Below are 16,229 nucleotides of genomic sequence, written 5' to 3'. Positions count from 1 at the left end.
TGATTAGATCTGACGAGAATGATTCCTTCTGCATATTTGATTCATCTGTTCATTTTAGATTTGGGGTTCCTGTAAGATTGTTTTCCTCTAATTAAGATTCGTTGTTTATATAGCATCCATATAATGGTATCCATAGTGTGACAGATCTCTGTCTTCTGTTCCTTTAGGCACTATAAGCATTTGTAGGATAATAATGTAGAATCAGATGTTTTAGTGTCACAATCACTACCACTTTGCAGAATGATCTCTTTCCTGAGGATGTTTCCTCTCTGCCACAAACTTCCATTCTGTTGGTATCTTTATATAAAACACTGGAGGAATGATAGACGGAGCATAAGAGTGAAACACACACAATTCCAAGCACATGGATTAGAATGGACATTTCTTACTAATACCGTTTTCTATTCCCCCCCACAAGAAAATATGATCAACAATCTTTTTTTCATTTTGAGGAACCTGTAAAAGTTTAAGGAAAAAACACACCTCTACATTTTATGCATCAACAAAATGCATACTTTCACCCTATTGTTAATAGTTCAGTGGTGTTATTTATGCAGCTAATATACATTCCTTTTTGATTTTGAGTTCATCTCCCTCGCATCCTTTCCTAAGAAGAGGTTGAATCTCCTTTTCTCTTTTTGGTAATGAAAAACTTTCACAAATCAGTGTTAAATGAGTTTCCAGACAAAAAGTTTGAACTCGGATATATGATCAATAAGTAATTTACTCAAAAAACACTTTTACTCCAGTGGCATTAAAAGAAACAAAACTTGCAAGTCAAGTAATATTTTAGTGGTACTTTGATATTTATCTTTGAATGATGAATTTTTTGTTGATGAGCATATTTTGAGTATGGTATACATTTTATAATTCTGAAAAACCCATGAAAAATCCATCATTAACACCAATATTATTAAGTCGAAGCAGATATAAAACCTGAAATAATCTTTTGGAAATGAAAGAATAGCTTGGTTTTTTTTCTGCCCCATCTGGCAGTTTGGTAAAATTTGAAAAACCTTTTAAAATGTACCTGCTTTTTAAGCATTTTTCAGCAACAATATATAATTTGTAATATTTTACATAACTTTTATTATTTTGTGTGTAGACCTACTGTCAATCTTTTTGTTGTTCATGTTTTAATTGGAGTGTTTAAGGTCACCAGGGTAAAATTGTGAGTATTACTTATCATAGTTTTAATAAATGAAATTGATATCTAGGAATGGTGGTTACTGGAATACTGAGACATTTCTCAGTTTATATATGACTTTTTTTGTTGAATAATTTTTATTATTTGATTCCAATGTTTCAAAAAGAACTGCAAAGGCATTTTTTCATATTTTATAATGGGATCTCCCTTTCAAGAGATGTAATGGTGTTTCAGTGTGTATAATCATAGCAAGATTGTTATTCATTTTTTTAACACTTTCCCCCTCTGTAAAGTAAAATAGTTTCATAATTAAGTACAGCATTTAAGGAAGGGCTTTATTTGCAAGGTGCCAAGATATAGTGAACTTACTGTACTAAGATTTAAAAATTTTTTATTCAATAGATACAAACATGTTTGCACGATTACAAAACATATAAACTTAATAAACTGCTATTTTTTGTAAAAATTTCTAAACACAGTGTTCAACTTATATCACTTGACAGAATGATGAATATTTTGACATGAAAATGAAGTTGAACAGAAGAATACGGAATAAATTAAATCCATTTTTCTCCTTTAGGTATTGAGTTAAATATTGCAGATTCAAAAGGATTTCTTTTGTAGCATATAAAAAACAATAGAGACCCCAGTGAGGGGGTAGAGTGGGTAATAGCTCAGTGGTAGAGCATGTGTTTAGCATGCACGAGGTCCTGGGTTCAATCCCCAGTACCTCCATAAGAAAAAAAAAAATAGAGATTTCTACTCATTTAAAATTCAGAAATAAAAAAATTAACTTACCTGTTGATATTGTTTTGATGGCTATAATTGTAATGATTATGAGCGAGTAAACAAACATCTGATCCATGTTAGTAAATCTCTTTAATGCCTCCCAATGATTAAACCTATAGTAAAACATACTGAGATTATGTCAGAAAAATCCTTGGATTACTCTTGCTTTTCACTCAGCAAATATTTATTGTGTGTTTAATGAGTGTGTTGGTCTTTGGAACAATATTAGATACTTTAGAACAATGCTCGAAACTTAAATATTCTAATAAGAAGGTTGTTGAGAGTCTTAAATTGAAGTCATTATGGCCCAGGGCAAAGATGAATAAAATTTAGAGTCCATGATTTCAGTTATACTGTGAGGTGTAGATTCAGAGAGATAAAGAGAGCATCATTATGGCATTAATTTTAATAATGGAAATTATTAAATTATATATATGTGTATATGTATATATGTACACACATACATACAGAGAACTGACCAGATATGACAGAAAAATGCAGATAGCCAATAAATAAACTTTAAAATTAGCTAAAATCTGCAGTGTAAAGGTGATTAATTTTAACCAAAATCTTTAAAACAAATGAAAACATATTTAAGATGATATGCTAAATAAAACGAAGTTTAAAAAGGATGGATGTTTTGAAAAAAAATATTCATAAGAGATGCACCATTAAAACAGATGAATAGCTTGGGGGAATTCATTTGCAAAGAAAAGTCTCAATTCATTGATATTCCCCTACTTATATAATATATATATATAATAATTGTTTTAGGTGAAAGAAAGACATACACTTGCATGTTTTCTAAGACAGTTAATCTCTCCCTTTTCTAGAGTCTGGGTAAACAAAACTGCTTATCACTCCAACATGTCACCAAGTTACTGAACTTTGAAAGACAGTGACTCTAAAATAGTGTAGATTTGCCGGTTGCTAAATAATGATTTTTCAGTACTCTATTCTAGTTTTAACAGTTAGGCTTACTTTTAATTGTGATAATACTTGTATGTAAGAAGTCATAATATTAGCTTAGTTAGGAGCAATTAATCAGTATTTAGCAAAAATCCTTTGATGTGGTGGCATAGGCTTGAGACTTGAAGCTTCAATTCCATGTTTTCTGGCACATGGGGCTAATTCAAATACCGGAAAATAAGGCCAGAATCTAGTGTATGACACTAATCATTTTCCAGCCTGACGGAAAACTGGTTTTAGAGATAAACTATTTGTCAAGAATTTCAGAGTGCTTAGCATTTATTCCTATTTAATAGCACAATATTTCCTTAATAAAGTTTTTCCATCAAGACACATATGTTTAGATTATATTTTAAGTATATCAAATGAGTTAGAGTTTCAAAGTCAAATTTAACTGCTTTATTTGGAATCAGATTTTCTTAAGTTTATTTTTTGAAAAGATAGTAATTAGAGAAGAAGTCATTGACTTTGGGCCTCATTTTTCCTTTTTGAAGGTGTTCTTGATGCTTCAAATAGATGCTAAACGAAATTTTGTCTCATAATTATCCTTCCTGCAATTCCATATCCTTTAAAAGTTTTCGGTAAAATGATATGGTTAGCATTAAAATATTTTGACCATGTAAAGGAGGAGCCTGTTTACTGTCACATGACAAGTTGGTGAGGTAAAGTTCCTTATGTTGTGACAATGGGCCTTGCCTAACCACAACTTAATTCTAACATTTGAGCTGTTGTCAAAACCATATTATAACTGATTTTCGGAAGTTTTCTGTGAAGACAACTTGCTTCCATTTAATTGAAAATATACACGATTGCTTTCAGTAGTTTGTTTTCCTTTTATTTAGCAAGAGACCAAAATTGGCATTTTATGATGACAGTTAATTATAAAATTATCTCTTTTCTTGAAAAATAGTTCAGAGAAGTCATGCGGTCTAGTATTAAGATTTTATTTCTCTGGATGGAACACATACACATTTATATGTCGGTCTGCATTCTACACATATATTATGTTCAGCAGATGAAATGGCTGAACCACAATAGTGTTTGAAGGCTATAAAAAAGCTGTTTGATTAGCAGGCTTTTGTAATTTACAAATGAATTTTGTCTCCTACAGTTAAAAAAACATTTATCCTGTGTTGCACATGGTTTTTTATTTTACTTTTTTGATTTTAGCACTCAAAATATTATTAAAATAGGACATTAGTTTCTTTCCTATTGAAGGCCTTTAAAGAAAATGAGGCTTTTAAAAGAAAGTCAAAGCTTTGAACACCTTTGAGTTTTTCCCCCATTCCTAAATACTCCGTAATTTGTGGGTAAAGACTTGTCTGCTTATTTTGTGACATTGCTATTGATTTTTAAAATTTTTGTTTGCTGCAGATTGTAATGGGTAAATGGGGAGTGTGAGGTAATAAGGACATGCTATTTGTGAGCAGGGCCAAAAATGTATTGTTTCCTCCTACGAATACACCTTCAGAAATAACTGGGTGGTCTTTCATGGGCACTTGATGTGATTTTTAGGGGGAAGCATTCACAGATACAAAGACATTCTTCAAGATGTGATCACTCTAAGACCAAGAGACTTACAAGTAAGCAGAGTAAAAGATTAAAGATCTCATGTAGGATGGCTATAATGGGTAGATGGAAAAAAAAGGAAGGCCTAGTTGCCCTGGAGAGAGGAGGAGGCAGGCTGAAATCTCTTGATTTTGAATGTGAAGACAACTACACTTTCTACACTGTGGAAGAGAAAGAATGTAATACTAATGCATCCTAAACAAGCGGTGACTATGAGACACTGGGAGAAGCATGATGAGATAGTAGGGTGCTGGGGAGTATTGAATCATTTCAATTAGCAACGATTCATGTTCATATAACTAAGAGGAGAGTGGAGTTCTTCTCTTTGGTCCATTCTTTCACTGTTTCTTTAATTTTTTCATTTAAAAGAAAAAGATTTTGTTTGAATCAAGAGACAACATGGTAGGAAGAGTTTTCTCGAAAACCCTGTGGCTGATAAACATTTAGAAAAAAATTGCATCAGGTTTTATGTCTCAAACCTGGTGAAGTTTTAGACTTAAGGGGGCATATCTTCTAACAGTTGGAGTATACACATAGCTGTGTATGAATAAAGACAATGCTTATGCATTATTTGAGAAGACAGTTATGGGAGTAACCTCTAGTAACTGATAAAGTGGAAAGGGTAAATATACCAAAGGAATAACACAGGCAGCTTCTGAAAAGGGGGGAAAAAACCTCCACTTAGTCACTATAACAAATAAAATGGCCAGAAGAAAATATTAGTTGGTGAAATAGCTAACAGCCTTCATAGGTATTCATTTAGTGCTAATCATAACCCTTGATATGAATTTAGCTAAGAGATTTATATTTGCATAAGCTGTTTAGATACCCATAGATTGAAAATTTTATTTGGAGACCTGTTGGTGGGCCTGTGTGATTTTGCTAAAATGTTAAAATTGACACCTAAAACAGAAGACAGTGTCAGAATATTGATTTTCACCAAGGAGAAATAATTATTTTCTTTCATTCAGATCAAGAGAGAGAAAGGCAAAAACTTGCTTTAAAAACCTTGAGTGAGATGGTACTGAACAGTTTTGAGCAACAGAAGACTAACTATGGAAGGTGTGGAAGAACCCCAACAGTCATACTTTGAAAAGGAAATTTCCCTTGGAGGAAATTTTCTTTCTTTTTTTTTTTTACATTTCTTTTAATAGTTGGAGGAAATTTTCTATAATGCACAATTTATGGCATGGCAACAAGGCAAAAGGTATTAAAATCAGAGAATGTCAAAAAGTCTAACTCTGTCCAGAAAGATTTTAATAGTAGACATCAAAATCTGGGGAATAATGAATATAATAAAGAAATAAAGATTATTTGAAATTTCCATTAAAGAGCAATATTTTATTGCATCAAAGATTGGATATAAGATCTAGAAAGAAAAGCTTTATCTTGACATTTACATTTGAAATAAATATCATTACCTCAAATACTTTTTATCAAACATGTATCTTCTGAAGACTTTAATGATGTTGTTTAATGTTAGAGCTCATTTTGTTATCTGGGAGGGGTGTTCAGTAATTAGGTTTTGTTGCTTTCAAAGAATCACAGCCTAGTGAGAGAGACAAGCACAGGACTGAGTGAAGAAAGCAAAGGGAAGAAACCGTAATTCCGTTTACTTGTTTCAAAATGCAAAAAAAAAAAAAGAAAAAAAAAAAAAAGAGGCAACCAGTGTTAATGTTAAGATTAGCAGATGGTTTGACCTCAGTTTACTAAAAGGAATATGATAACTTATTCACAGCAAAGGTAAGGGCCAGAAAGTTTCACAGCCCTTTTGAATGTTCATTTTAACCATGTTGTAATTAGAGGCTTTGTGTGTACATGGTCTTTTGTTAGACACTGCAAGGAGATATCCACTAGTTACACTAGTCTTTTTGTTGTTTGCATTGTATTGTATTGTATTACATTGTATTTCTTACTGAAGTATATAGTCAGTTTACAATGTGTCAATTTCTGGTGTACATGTATGTTTCAGTCATATTTATACATACATATATTCATTTTCATATTCTTTTTCATTATATGTTACTACAAGATACTGAGTATAGTTCCCATTTTAAATGATAAACTCAACAGATGCTCATGGGGTTAGGTAATGTTGAATATGTCAATAAATAGATGAAAATGTACATTACTGTTAAGTTCTTTCACATTTATCTGAGGAGGAGGAAGTGGGATGATAGACAGCAGTCAGCGAGAATGGTGTGTTTGTCTCTATGTAACTGTTAGGCAAACTATGTAATTCATTCTCTCTATTTCTAGGGATTTTCTGATCAGGATGTCCAAGATAAAACTAACTGCCTAAAGGAGAAATGAAATAACAGTGACTTTCTTGATGAATGACAGCTCATTTTTACCTGCATTCCTGGTTATAAGAAAGATCTAAAATTCTGCAGGCTATGTGATGAGATTACCACGTTCCTCTAACCCCATTTGGAATATTATGTTTAGTTCTAGTTACCATATTTTTTAAAAAAGATGTAGCATTTGAAAAGGGGAATTAGATTGACCTCAGGACTACCAGGTATGAGCTGGGAAGACATGATATAATTCTGAATTTCTGTAACCTTTAAAGAGCAGAGGTTGAAGATTTAATTGAAAATAAACTCACTTCAATATACATATAGATAGATAATGTCAACTCTGTTTTTATTACAATACAGATTATTGTAAAAGAGATGTAGAAATTGCAATAGAAGTGAAACTTGTGGAAAGAAACATGTGTACTCCTCAGCTTTTCAAGTCCATCTTTCTGTAGCATGCAAACAGAACAAGGATCTACTGATTTCCTCTGTGAGATAAAATGTCTGAAGAATTTTTAGGCAGTGCTTTTGTGAAACATTGGAAGGATATGCCCCTTAGCTGAATACCACTGACAGGCATTGCAATAACTATTTATGAATCAAAGGAAAAAAGCAGAATATGTGTTAGGAGTGGCAATGAAGCTGCAATAGCCACTAACTTCTCAGAGGAATTTCAGTGTAATCTACCTGTATGTTAGGGAGATACTCGGCAACCCAGGAATCAGAGAACCATAGAGTATTTGCACTATGATGGGCCAGAGAGGTCAATATCTCCAACCCTGGTTTTACAAATGCGGATACTGAGATCTAGAAAGAGGAAGTCTTTTGTTCATGGTCACCCAGGCAGTTGCATAGTTGAGAATAATAGCCAAGTCTCCTTATGTCTTGTTGAGTGTTCTTTCTGTTAATACTGTTGCTTACAGAATAGGTTGTTGTTTGTAAATTTATTTATAACTTGATTTCATGGAACTTGGAAAATAAATTTTCTTGGAAACAAACTCCTAAGCTCAGAATTCTCCTTTGCTCCATTCTATACTTTGTTTCCCTGTTAATTTAATTTTTAAGTCATACTGATACTAGCTTTAGACTTCTGTTGCACATCCCCTTTCCTTTTCATTCTTACCTGTATCAACCTGGTCGTTTCATGCTTAGGACATTGCAGTAACCTCCTACGGATCTCACCTCCAAACATTTTTGTAACAATTCGTTCTGCCCATTCTGTCAGTTTCAACTTCCTAAAGCATTGTTCTCCTCTTTCTTTCTTTTTCAAAACCTATCTTTTTGTCAAGAGCCAAATCATATTTCTTCTCTTTCATAATGACTTCACTTACCACTCTAGCTATAAGTGATGCAACCATCTAAACTTTTATAATTATTATATTATAGCATCATGCATTCAACTTCCATTCTTTAGATATTTTTGAGTGTCTATTCTAGGTCAGGATATCGTGTGGAGTTGACCACTCACAGACTTTTAGTGTAGCAATTTGTGTTTATGCTATGTCTCTCTTTCCAGATTGTAATATTCTTGATATCAGGGACCATGCTTAAAGATCTTTGTATTCTCCATAGCCCATAGCAAAGAGCCTTTGTACATAGTTGATGAGCAGTAAGTATTTGTAGATAAATAGTGAACTAAGAAGGTGCTATCATAGGGTGAAGAGATAAATGTGTCCTCTGTGGGATCAGTACACAGTGTTAGATATCAGTTATGAGTATGTTTGAAGAGCAACCCTTAACTCAAAGAAGTTGGCTCTTCACGTTTCATAAAAGCGACAAGATGATTAAGGAAAAAAGTATCAAGAAAAAAAGAGTATTTCAGTCATACTCAGATAATTATCAACAACAAGAAGTGAAAGAACACTGAATCATATTAAAACCTGATCAATCTCAGTTTCTACATATATAAAATTGGGACAGTGTTTCAAACCCACTTTTGCACACAGAATAGTTGTGCTCCATCAGTTAATGGTAAAAAAATTATTCTGTTAACTGTAAAACTATATAACAGTGATTTTGGACATAAGATTTTGGACAGAAAAGAAGCTGCATTTAGTGTTTTAAAAGGTAATCATTTGTAATTTTAAGTAGTTGCTTCTGTTATCTTAATTGGTGAGGAACATGTATTTTGTTTTTATTTTAATTTTTATTTAATTTATTTTAACTTACTACTTTCTTTTATTTTAGTGGTAGAGTGGTCCTTGTCAGAGACTAAGTCAAGGGATGAACGTAAAGGATTTAACAGACTTTCAAATAAGTAATCCTCTTCATTCCCACTCCCATCCCTTAGTAATACATTGAGAGCATATCCAGGCCAAGATTTCTTTGCTCTGACCCTGCTTGATTGTCTTCATCTGCAGCTAGACTAAACCAGATAGGATTACCAGAATAATCAATTGGCAAATGAACTCATTTTCTTAGAATCAGCTTAGCTGAGTTCTGCTTGCAGAACTGTCAGTGTTTCACATCTAATTTAAGCTTCACTAAACAAATAAACCCAATGTAAGAAAAAATTAAGGTATAATTAAAATAAATTTTAGAATATTCTTTCTTTCCATGAATAACTTTATAATGACTCTATTTTTTATCCATCAATAATTCAGTAACTAAGTCTGGGCTCACGGTATTTCTGATCAACTTTAGTGACTCAGTGAAACTACTCAGATTCTAAAATACCATGGCTGTCCTTATATAAATGAAGCCCCATCATCAATAAGGTAAATCAGTGTAACACAGAAATGGGCTCTGAGATATGTTTTATGAAAATAAGCTTGAAGACTCTACAGTGACAGATCTGAATATGAGTAAAGTGTCCCTTCACACAGCCAAAGTTCATTTCACTTGACAAATATTTACTGAGGACCTACTCTGTGAACAAGAAAACTAAACCCATTCTTCAAGGGAGATTGTATTTTCAGAGAGAAGATAGATCTAAAACAAGTAAACAGATACAATATTGACACATTATTATAAATGCTATGAAGGAAACGGTTTAATGAGAAATTCAGAATTGGGGACTGCCACTAAGTTCTCTACATTGGCAGCATCCTATTTAGAAGTAGGCCAATTGACTATTATCTCAGTGTCGTATCAAGCCATCAAAACCAAAGCTAACTAAAAGCTGATAAAGCAGTGATTGTGCCCAGTGTCTCAAGGACTTTCATGTACATCTCCCATAAATCTTTGGTTTGGTTTCTGGCGCATTTACTTAGTGTTTTCTGTGAGTCATTCTGAACATATAACAAGACATAATCATCACCTGGAAGACATCAAATTTAACTAGTGTAACAGGGTTTAAAAAGTCCCTTACAAAAGGGTGGCTAGAACCCCCATACAGATCAAAGGACAAGATTCAAAGGGTCACTCATGATGTCTTTAGACAAACCTATAAATATGGAGAGCAAGATGGTATTGAGAAAAATTTCCAACAGAAATACTGTGGATATTATGACCCAGCATTGAACAGTTTAAATTTTATGAAGATTTTGAAGAATTTTGATATTTAAAGCTTTATACAATAGAAATGATTTCAGATAGGTTATCTAATAATCAGAGGTCATTTATATGACATATTTGCAATATATGTACATATATTGAAACCCTTTTTCTTACATTTTAAAAATGCCATATAGGCTCATTTATCTTTACTATCAACCAAACCATCCTATATTTAATTTTCCTTTTCTTTTTTCTCTAGACTCTGAATTTAAATCCACTGACTAAAGAGCAAGCTGATGCACCAAAATATTTCAGAGGAAACGTATTTAATATGACCAAAGTTTTTGTTATTCGCAAATAGTTCTAGGAAAAGTACATTTATGAAAGGAGGAAAATAGTCTATTTTAATTGTTTGGGGCTTGAATCAGAGATTCAAGTGATCAAGGGATTGTTTGGGTGCCCCTTGGAAACTTAAATAGGGCTAAAATAACCAGGCCTTTATTTTTATACTTTTATAATGAAAAATATTTCAGTTCCTTTTTTTTTTTTGACATAAATGCTTGTCAAAGAATTTCCAGGATCCCTAAAGAGATTATATAGTTTTATAACAGCTGCTGTGGAGCAAAAGTTGACATATACAATGAATAAAGTTATTAGCTAAGAGTGAGGAAAGCTCCAGTAGTGGAAATGCAACAGTTAACATGATTTAATCATGTCTCCAAAGAGAACCTAAAAAAAATTACCAACACATATTTACTGGTCATTTTTCCTCTACAGATAAAGTTGGAGGGAGGGGCAGGGCATTGGTTGATTTAAGTCCTATTTATTTATTACATTTGTTCCCAGATCAACGCTTTGTTTATTGTATTTGGCCAGAGAAAACACATTAGAAGACTAAAAGATCTTGTCTGTATGAAGAACAGCTAAAGCCTAATTTAGCAGTACCCACAATATGGCCTTAGATGTCAGGTTAACAGTTGACTCCCATTTAGAAGCATAAGAAACATTTTCCCCAGCTTTATTGAGGTGTAACTGACAAGTAAAAATTATATATTTTAAGGTGTACAATCATTTTGCAGTGTATTCAGATATCAAAGTGTAGGAAACATTTTTATTGACCTTTGGGAATTTTAAATATATGGTTACTATTCTGATTGAATGATACTATTTCTCTGAGTATAATCAGAGTTTATTTCTTATTGAATCTATTTTCATCTAGTATAACTTGTTTTAGGTGCTTTCCTGTTTGCAGAAAAAAAATTGTAAAATGGTGTCTACTACAAGAGTCAGAGGCTTGTCTTTCCTCCGTGAAGGGAGTCCATGTGACCTTTTAGGTGGATAGTTAATCCAGTACTTTCAGTGCATTCTTGATCAATAGCATACACACCTATGAAAGTTTCCAGATATCTCACATTTTCTTTGGGGAAATTGACTAATGCTTGAGTAAATTATACTCACAAATTTTCAAATAGTGACTCTAAAACTCAAATTCCTACTGGAACCAGGGAAATAATATAAATTCATTTGGAGAGCCAGAACTGGGTATAAGATTATAGAAAACTCTGGGACCTATAGGGGACAGGAGACTGCATGCTGTGTCTATGGGTAGCTGTTGCTTCTCCATTTTATCTAGTTGTGCTTTGCTAGTATCGTAAGATCTTCCTTTTTTTCTTTTTAAAGAGAGAACCTTCTAGGAATTCACATTTTATGTAAAATTCCAGGTTTTTAAATCTCTGGGAAGATCACATAAAATATATTTGGCAAGCCTTATTTGCCAGTTTGCAACCTCTGCTTTAAAAGCAGCGTGGTCTAGTGGGGAGGGTATGGCACAGTGGTAGAGCACATGCTTACCATGTAGGAGGTCCTGGGTTCAATCCCCAGTACCTCTACTAAAATAAATAAACTTAATTACCTCCCCCCAATTTTTTATTAAAAACTCTAAAAAATATATAAAAGCATCCATGTTGCTGCAAATGGCATTATTTTATTCTTTTTTTATGGCTGAGTATTTTATTTTATAAATATACCACAACTTCTTTATCCAGTCATCTGTCAATGGACATTTAGGTTGCTTCCATGTCTCAACAGATTTAAAACAAAAAACCAAATTTCTTCTGTATAGCATAGGGAACTATATTCAATATCTTGTAATAACCTTTAATGGAAAAGAATATGAAAACAAATATATGTATATATATGTATATGCATGACTGGGACATTGTGCTGTATGTACACTAGAAATTGACACATTGTAACTGACTATACTTCAATTGAAACAAAGAAACAAACAAAAAATAAAAGCAGTGTGATCTAGAAAGAAACACTAGTATAGAGATCAAGGGAGCCATGAATTTTGTCTATTCTAATCTCTAAATGCATAGCATGTCTATCAGCCTTATGTTTCCATGGGAATAAAACAGATACGACAGTATTTTGGGGAGAGTTCAACAAGTGGTTCCCTCATATACAGTAGAGGAAGCAGGGTGACACATTCAGGGGCGACAGTGTGAATTAGGAGTCTACAGACTTCTGATACTAATTTTCTGTGTGACCTTGGCCAAATAATTGAATATCTCAGGGGCTAATCTCCTCATGTGTTAAGTAGTTATTGTTGCAGGTGGTAAACTAGAGCAGGTCAGACACCCAGTATATCACATAGGACAAAGAAGAGCTTCGCTAATTGAAGGGATTGACTCCCTCTTACCTCTCCTTCTACTACCCACTGGCAATTTACTGAAGTTCTTTAGAGTTCAATTTGAAATCCATTGGCGTAGATCATCTCAAAGTTTGACTGTATAAAAATGCTCTGTTTTAAGTAATTTCCCCTCTTTGAAGAATTAGTTAAATTAGCATTCTATTTAGGTACCTCACATCAGAGGTAGGACTTATGTGATACTTGACAGTGAATTTTCAATTTATCATCAGAAGGACTGAAATACTAAAGTCCAAAGAGTCTGTGAGTTTTTTTTTTTTATTTTGTGGGGAGGTAATTAGGTTTATTTTTTAAATGGAGGTACTGAGGATTGAACCCCGGATCTTATGCATGCTAAGCACGCACTCTACCACTAAGCTATACCCTCCCCACCAAGTGAGAGTCTGTGGGTTCTTAATTGGACTCTTTACTTTGTTGCTTTTGTCATGTGTTTCATATGCCGTTTCTCTACTAGTAAATGTGATTCTGTTATCTAAGTTTAGGTTTCAAAATTAAGAATTCTATATGACTCTTCTATTAAACTGACTCCAATCAGAGAAGGGTACTCTGGATAGCAACCATTACCATTAACTTTGTTCCCTTGCATTCACACACTACAAGTTAGAAGAATCAAAGTATGAAAATTCATTTATCAGTGGTACAGGGTAAAAATGATCTTGACAAATTCAAAATATAGCCAGCTCTTCATTATCTATTCCTTGGGTCTCAGCAGAGCAGAATCACCTTCTAGTCATAACTAGTATGTTGAGGAGAGTCTCTCTATAGTAAGGATAATCAATGTCCTAATGCAGTGCAGCACTGATGATGCTTGGAGCTAGTTAACTGTATAGAGACCCTTACTAATTACCATCGTGTATTGTAGGACCTCAATTGATAATAGCTCTATTAGTGTTGCATTGAGTATAGCATCTAACTCAATGTTGTTAAATAAGTGTAACCCCATTTTGTCAGTGTCTTCGTCATAATGTGGTCATATGTATGCTTTATCCACAAAGGTAAGTTTGAGTGAATTTCAGGCACTTTATTCATGGTTTTAATTTCATAGCCAGATTTAGAAATGGGGAGAAGCAGCAAAAAAGGTAACTTTGAGAGACAATGGGATTTAGAGGGGGTATAAAACATTCTGGGCCAACTCCAGGAAACCCAGATGAGAGCTGTTTCATACTGAGCTGATATTTGTAGCATCATCTGTTTGTTTCATAACATTTTCTAAAATCTGGATCATTTGGAAAAGTATAAGGAAATCGAAAATAAATTAGTTAACATCACAGAAAGAACAAATTCAGAAGCATAAAATTCATGTTTTATTTTGAATATAAAAAATAAAACATATGTAATTAGTTTATAGTTCCTAAGGTGCTAGAGTTTTACCTAGTGTTGGACAGTATTGCAAAATACATTCTCACATTTGACAAGGCAAATGAGAAATTTTCAAAAGTCAAAGTAGGCTCCTAATTTTCTTAGAAATTTAAAAATCCTTAACAAAAGGACAATTAATTCATGGGCGTTTATATATTCATTGGATAATTCTAACAAGAATGTTTCAGTATTCAGTAATTTTAAAATCTAAGTTTAAAGAATCTACGAAGCTCAGGCTATAGAAGATTTATATTATTTTTAATGTAGTATAATTATGTATTTATGGTGACAGCCAAAAGTGTTCTGTTGAGTTCAGAAAGTTTTATGAGTTAAAAAGGGGGATCTCTGGTAAAAGGAAAAAAATCCTCAAATTTAGTGATAGGCAGCCCATTGGATTAAAGAAGTATACATTATCATTGCCTTGGTATGTATGAGTATACTGTAAGAAAATGTCATTTGAAAGCAGAGTGGGTGAGTGAACTATAAAGCAAAATCAAATAGTTCTGACAATCAAGTGACAGAACATAAGAGTAGGTGAAAAAAATGCTCACCTTCCTTCACTCCCACTTACTTTCCCCAGAAACCCCAGATACATGTTTGCATTAGCAATTTATTTAAAAATATTTCTATAGACCTTTAAGCAGGAAGGCAGTTACCTTTCAAAAACAAACAAACAAAACAAAACAAAACAGGAGTCTTTTAAGAAAAATGCTCCTAGAAGAAGAGATTTTGAAGAGGTGATGAACTTATGTATATCGTGTATTTTTGTAGTGGGCATTAAGGGGAGATTCCTGTTTCTGTACTACTTAAAGGTAAGGCTCAAAAGAGCCAAATTACTGTCCTTATAATTTTATTATAGTATGTCATTTTAAATTTTGTTGTTCTTCATTAAAGGGTTTATGAACACCAGGAAATACTCTACTCCTGGAAAGAATAGTTGTTTTGTTAACTAAGTTAATTATGTGGATTTTTTTACTGATCTCTTTTGTATGTGTTTAACTTATTTTGTGCGGATGTGTGTATGAATGTGTATGCGTGTATGTGCATGTGTCTGAGTGTGTGTGTGTGTGTGTGCATGTGTAACCCTTTTGGGGAAGATGGAAGATAGTTCAGTATTGCTTCAGAGATAAGTATATAGTGAGCTGTGTGATTAATGGCTCCATGTTTAGGAAATTAAGACATAACATGGATTTTGGCTTATTTTCATTGTTCTGTTGGCCAAATAAAAAATGAGAAAAAAAAACAGAAGGGAATTTTTTTTCCCTACAAGGTATTGGAATACCCAATGGGATGGGAAGGAAGGCTCTTGAGAGAAAGGGAAAAAGCACAATATTGCTGAATCTTTTTTTGGAATTGTTACGACCCGAGGCCATTTTCTTCAACAGAAATCTATAACCATATTTCCTTGCCTTCATATATAGAAAAGCCCTAAACTACATGACATTTCACATTATTCTTTACTCAGTGGGGATTAGACCAGAAATGTAATGACGTTATTCATATATTTAAAATACTATCTAATAGCAATTCAGGCTTTCTTACCTTCTTTGTGCTCTTCCCTGCTGGTGTTTCATTGTGTGTAACCTATCTAAAATTTCTGCGGAATTTAAGAAGATTTTTTTGTGAAATATAATAAAGCCTTGATTAATTGGACTCTAACTAACCAGAACTCTCAATTAACCAGTTTTATTTATTTATTTTTTGCTACACTCTCCTTTTAGAAGGAAGAGGCAAATGACAAGAAAACAAGCTGTTAACAGGTATTTATGTATTTATTTTTTAAAAATCAACTTCCTGGGAATGTCCTGGAGCCTGTACAGATTCAGCCCAACTTCAATAATTTTGTTCCCTGTACTATACTTACTCAGGTAGGAAAGTAGAGCCATTTAAAAATTTCAGCAGCGAATATCGAATCATGCTTAATCCTTAGTTAATAATAAGAAAC

At 33.1% G+C, this 16,229-nt stretch overlaps 1 protein-coding gene across 2 annotated transcripts in view; it reads left to right on the top strand.

Annotated features, from left to right (window-relative positions):
• DACH2 (dachshund family transcription factor 2) overlaps positions 1–16,229 on the top strand; it is a 496,681-nt gene that overhangs the window by 111,106 nt on the left and 369,346 nt on the right. Inside the window, exon 2 of one of the 2 annotated variants that reach the window (XM_031446133.2) lies at positions 16,006–16,044. The exons of the other annotated variant lie outside the window; for it this stretch is intronic. Coding sequence (XP_031301993.1) covers positions 16,006–16,044 — 39 coding nt within the window. The remainder of the gene's footprint in view (positions 1–16,005; positions 16,045–16,229) is intronic. 2 annotated transcript variants of the gene reach the window in all.

This window comes from Camelus dromedarius, chromosome X (assembly GCF_036321535.1).
Source record: "Camelus dromedarius isolate mCamDro1 chromosome X, mCamDro1.pat, whole genome shotgun sequence".
In the NCBI taxonomy this organism is placed as follows: Eukaryota; Metazoa; Chordata; class Mammalia; order Artiodactyla; family Camelidae; genus Camelus; species Camelus dromedarius.
The sequence above is the reverse complement of the archived record's forward strand: the minus strand, read 5'-3'. Positions and strand labels throughout refer to the sequence as shown.